Source organism: Enoplosus armatus, chromosome 6 (assembly GCF_043641665.1).
Source record: "Enoplosus armatus isolate fEnoArm2 chromosome 6, fEnoArm2.hap1, whole genome shotgun sequence".
NCBI classification, from domain to species: Eukaryota; Metazoa; Chordata; class Actinopteri; order Centrarchiformes; family Enoplosidae; genus Enoplosus; species Enoplosus armatus.
The window spans coordinates 12,483,822-12,490,538 of NC_092185.1; the positions used below are offsets into that span (position 1 = coordinate 12,483,822).

At 42.2% G+C, this 6,717-nt stretch overlaps 1 protein-coding gene across 1 annotated transcript; it reads right to left on the minus strand.

Annotated features, from left to right (window-relative positions):
* Positions 1–138: 138 nt before the first annotated feature.
* Positions 139–6,302, minus strand: sigirr (single immunoglobulin and toll-interleukin 1 receptor (TIR) domain). The gene is made up of 10 exons (XM_070906671.1): positions 6,233–6,302; positions 4,883–5,161; positions 4,418–4,625; positions 4,193–4,320; positions 3,568–3,708; positions 3,329–3,472; positions 3,020–3,122; positions 2,692–2,842; positions 2,023–2,200; positions 139–962 (listed from the first exon to the last, which is right to left on the minus strand). Exons 1-10 carry the CDS (start codon positions 6,300–6,302, stop codon positions 790–792), a joined length of 1,575 nt encoding a protein of 524 aa, XP_070762772.1. The 3' UTR covers positions 139–789.
* Positions 6,303–6,717: the final 415 nt, after the last annotated feature.

Consider the following 6,717-nt stretch of genomic DNA (forward strand, 5'->3'; position numbering starts at 1 on the left):
CTGACACTAACATGGTGAAATGTCGGCCACTCCTTGTTTACATGTTTGTTCCTGCTCAGACAGGAACAATACCAGACCTTCCCAGCTACACCCTTATTTAGGCTCTTATTTCACTGTAGGTAATCATTACTTCATGAGGACAGAGATCATCAGCCCCTACAGAGACTTTTTTATTAGCATGACCTCCATGTTGTTATCAGACTCAGGTTTACATCACACACAAAGCCCCCACCGCAGAAATGTCAAGAACTGAGTTCTTCAGTACTGAGCGTCACGGGTTGACTGGTGTGCAAACAGATGGTAGTGATCTGGGTTCAAATCTGACTTCAGGACTCTGTCACATGTATTTTCTCTGTCTTTCCCAACCCTCTCTTTACTGTCAGCTGTCAAGTTAAGACAAACTGCAGAAAGCAGAATTCCTTCATCTTATCTAACGTTACTCTGCCCTCTGCTGGGGACTCAATGACAGATCTTGGCTGTGAAATGACAATCAGTTAAAATGTCTATATATATACAGTAAGTTACTTCTTTCCCTGATTGACTCAAATATTTCAGATAATTTCTTGTACCATGTCTCATAAAATATTTAACCCAACAGTAAAAAATACAAAAACATTAAAAATCAGTCTTTGGTAAGTGGAAATAGAAAAAGGTAACACTTTGATTTTAACAACACACTATACACAAAAGAAACAAAAACAGATTTACCATATTGACATGGATAAATATAGAGCAATCGTCATGTAGGTGTTCATTTTTAGAGATCAGCAGAAGTGAGGGGAGTGTGGATCAAATGTCCTCCTCAGTGACCAGGCAGTAGAAGTCTGAGCGGGCTCCATAGTTGCGTGATCCCAGGTCCGACACGTCAATGTCAGAGGGTTTGGGCTCAGTCACAGTGATGGGAGCAGCAGGGAGGACAGGAGCTGTACAGGCCAGAGACTTGTACACAGGGAGGTGAAGCCCTGCAGCAGAAAGAGAAGAGGTGAAAAATGTATCCCAAATCGATGGAAATGCATTATATTTTTCACTGCTGTTGTGGTGTACTGTTTGAGCTGGATCAATATTTTATGTAAATGAATATTCTCCCCTGAATTTCAAATAAAATTCTGGTTTTGGTCATACATGCTTTTTGCCCCAACAGGAAGAGATGTAGAAGAGAGTAGTTCGACATTTTATGCTTTTTTGCCGAGAGTTAGATGAGAAGATCAATTCCACTCTCATATCTGTCTGTTCATTATGAATCTACAGCCAGCAGCCAGTTAGCTTAGCTTAGCACAAAGACTGGAAACAGGGGGAAACAGCTAGCCTGGCTCTGTCCAAAGAAATCCAACCACCAAAGCGTACAAACGACAGGTTGTTGTTTTATGTGGGGTTAGATGCTGGACTATTAGTTGGCCAGGCAGAGTGATTGTGCTAAGTTAAGCTAACCGGCTGTAGCTTCATATTTAAGTGAAGAATATAAGTCAATAAGTCAGTTATTTATACAGCCCAATATCACAAATCCCAAATTTGCCTCAAGAACATGAACGCATTTGCCTCTCATGTCTGCTTGGTGTGTCTTGATACAAAACATCACAGACAAGCTGGTAAAGAAAATATGTGCAAGCTCATCATGTGATATGAAGTTAACGATTAACTGTAGTTGAGTCTGTGTTTGTTGATTCAAACTTGGTCAAGTACAACAGGTTTCAATAGCACACTGCGTGTTGAAAAAGAGAAAAGAGTCTCTATCCAGTCTCAAACAGTTGACCAACATTTACATCTCTGGGTCAGAGTCAGTGGTAGATGGTTGTTAAACGTGCCTCATCATGTTGTCATGGTATTGAATTTCTTATATTTCATTTTTAAATACAAACAGTCATTTGTTAGGGTAGTACAAGGTAGTGCACAATAATATATGTCTTTCATTTGCATGTGCAAAAACATGAGTAGACTTTTCATTTATGTAAAGGTTTTTGCACATGTATCTTTATGTGAAGGGTAACATTAGTATTTTTCTAGTCCGGTAACTGTTGTTCTTACCCAGGTCTCCAGCCGGGTCAGTGTCTGAGCGGCAGTCCAGATAGTCGGCGTCGAGCGTCAGCATGGGGTCCTTGTCATCTTGTAGCATGGTCTGAGGGTCGCCTGCAGACTCACTGCGGAAGACGACTCTGCGAGGCATCGCTAAGGCTAGCTCCTTCCAGAAGACTGAGGAGGGCGTCTGTGGACACCGAACACAACACATCACATCACCTGTTACAGTCAAACTGACTGTAGAAGGCCTACTTGCATCGATCATAATATCTAATATATACTGTACATTTTAATTACATTGAAACACACTTCTACACTGAGAAATGTCTATAATTGCATAATTTGTTGTTGCCAGTTAAATAGATTTATCAGCAAGTCAGCTTTAGCAATATAATCTTTTTGGCCTTGAAACCAACAAACTTACAATGAGCAATGTGGTCATACATGAACACAAATTTATGTACTTAAGTTTATATATATAAACATTATAGATACTTTGCACGTAGGTATTTACATAATAATATACTCTTTCCATGTGAGTTTACTGAAATTTGTTGTTTGTTGTTTTTTTTGTTGAAACAGAAACATAATTGTGTTTGAAATTACATTATTATATCATAAGTTTGCTCAGAAAGCTTTTGTTTCATCGTAAGTAACAGGTATTGTTGTGGCTCTTACCACAGAGTTGTGCCTCCAGGTGAGTACGGTGAGGCGGTGCTGGTGCTCACTGAGCTGCTGCTTGATCTCAGGTGCCATGCGTTTGGACTGACCCTCCAACATGATGAGGATGGGCTGCTGACATATCTCCAACATGTGCAGAAGGCCCTGTCTGCAAACACACACAGCTACAGTCACGTGTCATGATAGGTACTGTAGACACTGTAGCATATGGCAGCAACACTGACCTCAAGTGGTGTGTTGTAATGATGCCACAATAATTTTACCCAGTTTTAAACAAAATAAAATGTTGTTTCTACATTTGTTTCTAAATCTGTGTGAGTCTCACCTGAAGTTATTGGAGCACCAGTCCTGCTCAAGGTAAGCGTAAGAGAGCAACACGATCAGACGCCGAGAGCGACTCATGTTCATCAGCAGCTCTGCAGAAGGTTCTGGAGACACAATATATTGTTGTGCATTTTTTTTTAAAAATGGGCAGCTTTAAATTACAATTTTTTACCCAGGAGCCTGTTTTACAAAAACGATGTGCGAGCACTGCTTACAAACAGCAGCATCACGCCACACAAATGATTGTTGCTTGCAAATTGTAGACAAATGTGCAAATCCAATCACATTCTCATGTGTGAGTCTTACGTACCTGAGCCAGGCAGGATATCGTTGTCATTGAGATGCACCTTGTACGCATTTTTATTCTCCAGGTGAGGTTTGAGAATAAAATTGACAAACTTCCTGTCATGATCATTGTTCACATAGGAGATATAGGCATCATATAATTTGCCATCTGAAGACATGGAGACACAAACATATCAGAGGTGTTAATTCCACAGTCTTACACACGAGTGGAGCAACCTTATATACCTTCAACAGAAGCCTCACCATTGAGTTCATAGTCTCCGTAGGAGTTCTTGTACCACAGTTTGATGTTCAGGTGACACCTGGAGTACACAACAGCAGCTACAGCCAGGATGAGGAGGAGGATGATGGCTGCAACGACAGCAGCTGTGTGGCTGGGGCCGTCTGTTAACACACAGAGAAAATGTCAGAAATATAAGCACAGAATAATCAACCAACACTGGATTCTGTCTGTAGAGCATGTACACATTTTCAATGCACAGTTAATTCAGGGACAAGAAACATTAATCAGAATCACAAGGATTATCGGGTGCTGACACATTACATGCTGGGCCAGGCTCCCTGCCAAGACATTGTTCAATTACACCGACCAGATGTATCAGTATCTCTGTATTACAGTAGTTAAAATGCTTTATGTAATAAAAAGGGTATGTCCCTGTTTTGAAGTTGTAAAATTCCTAGACAGTTGACACAGTGACTAAATTGATCACATCTACAATATACTTTCATTTGTAATTTGCATTTTCTCCAATCTACTTGTGTGTCTTTCATTTTTAGGCGGGTAATCTTTTTTAGAAATATGACACAAGGCGCAGGACAGAATGTAAGAGACCCAGCACATGTAGGTTGGTATGTTCAGTTGTCTTACATGCATTCTGTAGGCTGAAATCAGAGGAAATGTTCCTCACTGTGCAGCTGTAGAGCCCAAAATCGCCCAGCTCTCTGAGGGAGATCACCAGCAGACTGTTCACCATCAGCTGGCCGGCAACAGGAGACCTGATAAGTAGGACAGAAAACTCGATCTTACATCCCCTCTCAAATACTTATACATGATTAATAATGGAAAATGGATGTTTCAAAAGCTTTAAATCACCACGAGGAGGTATTCTGCGGGTAAAGTGTGTGATTGGTGAGGGGTTGGCCATCTTTACTCCACTGCAACGTGGTGTCACATTGCTCCTCTCTCGGGTCCCAGACGAGGAGAGTAGTGCAGTTCAGTTTCACGGTGGATCCCACACTCCTCCAGAGGCTGGTCAGACCCCCATTAGGTTTAAATTCTGGCGCTTTGGAGCACAGGGACTCTGTATAAAGACATACCACTGTTATCTGTGTCCACTGCAGGAGCTCCAGACAATAGAGGCCTTCATGTGCACTGCCAGGTAAAGTCTGAGGCTGCTGCTGGAAGGCATGCTGAAACAAAATGCCTCCTTGCAGGTGCAGCCAATCCATACAAACTCTGAGTTTACTGCAGGGACAAATGATAGCTTACAGTGAGAGCCACACAATTACTGTATCAGGTTTGAGATGACTTCACTGCACTTATGGAAATAATACTTACCTTTAACTATGAGACGCACAGTGGATGAGGCCGTGCTGTTGCCTTGTTGCACACACGTGTAATTCCCTTGGTCCTCCAAGCTGAGGCTGGTAAACTCCAGGTAGGCCTTCCCCTCCTGGGTGAGGAGCTGCTGACAGTCCTTTTGCCAGGTCAGCTTGAGCTGGGGAGAAGTCTGTGGCTGAACAAGCTCCAGAGAGCAGTTCAGTCGATATGGAGGCCCCTTCTGCCCCATATAGAGCACCTGCTCCTTAAACCTGCTCTCATCCACACACGTCTGAGCTACAAATAGAGACAGAGGGAGTTTACACACTCTTCTTTACATTAGGGACGCAACAATACAACTTTTTCAGTCCCAAAACTGATTCTAATCCCTCAACTTGGGGACCCGGGAGTACTGACCCATGCCAGGGCTCTCTTAGATTCCTGTGGCAATAAAAGACACAACTTGCCATGACCTTGCCTGAATCTGAATAATGACATAAATGAAGAAACTGTAATTAATGTGTCGGTCATGTCACAGACAAGTCAGTATCAGATTGGTGCATCTCTACTTTTTGTTGTGTGATCAAATACAAGCAACAAACAAATACCTCCAGTAGAAGTGGCTTTGCTTCCCTTTGAGGAAGCTCTTTGCATAAAGTATGTGGATGCAAAGAGTTTGCATGCTCCCTCTGTGGAGCTTTAGTGGAGCTTTTGGCAAAGAGTGAGCAACTAATGGAGCATGAAGGTGAACTTGTTTACTCTCTCACCCTGGCAGGCAAAGTGTTGTTTTGCTGACTTCAATAAAAAAAATTTTTAAAAACACTTCACTCTTCATTTCTGTTTGAGAACATGTTCAATGCAAACAACACAGCCATATTCCAACTTAATTTAAATTGCATCTAATGAGAACTGCCCAAATGAACCAGGACCTGTTCGTCAGCATATCCGCGCATGCGCTCATTGTGACTATGACTAAAACCACAAATAACCCGAACAACTGCCCTCTCTGGTTCCTCTTTGACTTCCTTTTGTTTTATTTTTCTCAAACAAAAACGGGCACACATCCGGGTCCGAAGTCCGGGTCTGGTCCACATGTTGCCAGGCAACAGCATGTGACCGCGTGACAGATACTGTGACCCTGTACACACTGACCACATGTGCATTGACCTGGTATTTATCCACGCAGCATCCCGTAGATCTGACTTTGACTAATAGTTTAAAAAGGACAAATGTTTCAAAAATAATCAGGTGAATCTTACAGCTACAAACCAATTCAGTGTATTTAACACTGGAGTTCCCAATAAAGTGTGAACACATAATGTCTGAGTAAAATCAGGTAAATAAAGTGTAGTGTTGTTACATCCTTACCGGCTGCGAGGGAAGTCTTGTCCCATTCAACAGAGCACACCAATAAGACAGCGACTAAAATCACAGCCATGAGCCGCAGTCTTCCTCTTCCTCAGGTGAGAAATGAACCGAGTGACTGTTTTGTACACCTACATCACCACCTATAAGACACTTTCCTACTTTATTACAGTTTAGTTATCGTGGGAGCCGTAGAGGTGACTACGCAGACGTCCGCCTTCTGGTTGATCAACTGCACCTGGACAGACCTGCAACTCTGCCGGCTATTGGCTCCCCGGGGTCACGTGACGTGGGCACCAGCTTTCACCTGCGTTACAGTGAAACTGTAGAAACTGAAGAGGTGGTGAAGCTAAACTCTCTAAAATACATCCCCATCTGATCCAGTGTGGAGCTAATGTAGGCCTATCTCTAGTAAATTGAGACTTTCATGATATGATAAGTATTATAAGTATAAATATAAGTGTTCAAAGGTATTACTTTCTAATAAG

Excerpts from the sequence above, each read along its gene's own strand:
- sigirr (XM_070906671.1), bottom strand. The coding sequence starts at position 6,302 with ATGGCTGTGATTTTAGTCGCTGTCTTATTGGTGTGCTCTGTTGAATGG. Across the intron at positions 4,321-4,417 it reads CCGCAGAATACCTCCTCGTG|GTCTCCTGTTGCCGGCCAGC; the intron begins GTGATTTAAAGC and ends CCTACTTATCAG. Across the intron at positions 3,473-3,567 it reads CGGAGACTATGAACTCAATG|ATGGCAAATTATATGATGCC; the intron begins GTGAGGCTTCTG and ends CCATGTCTTCAG.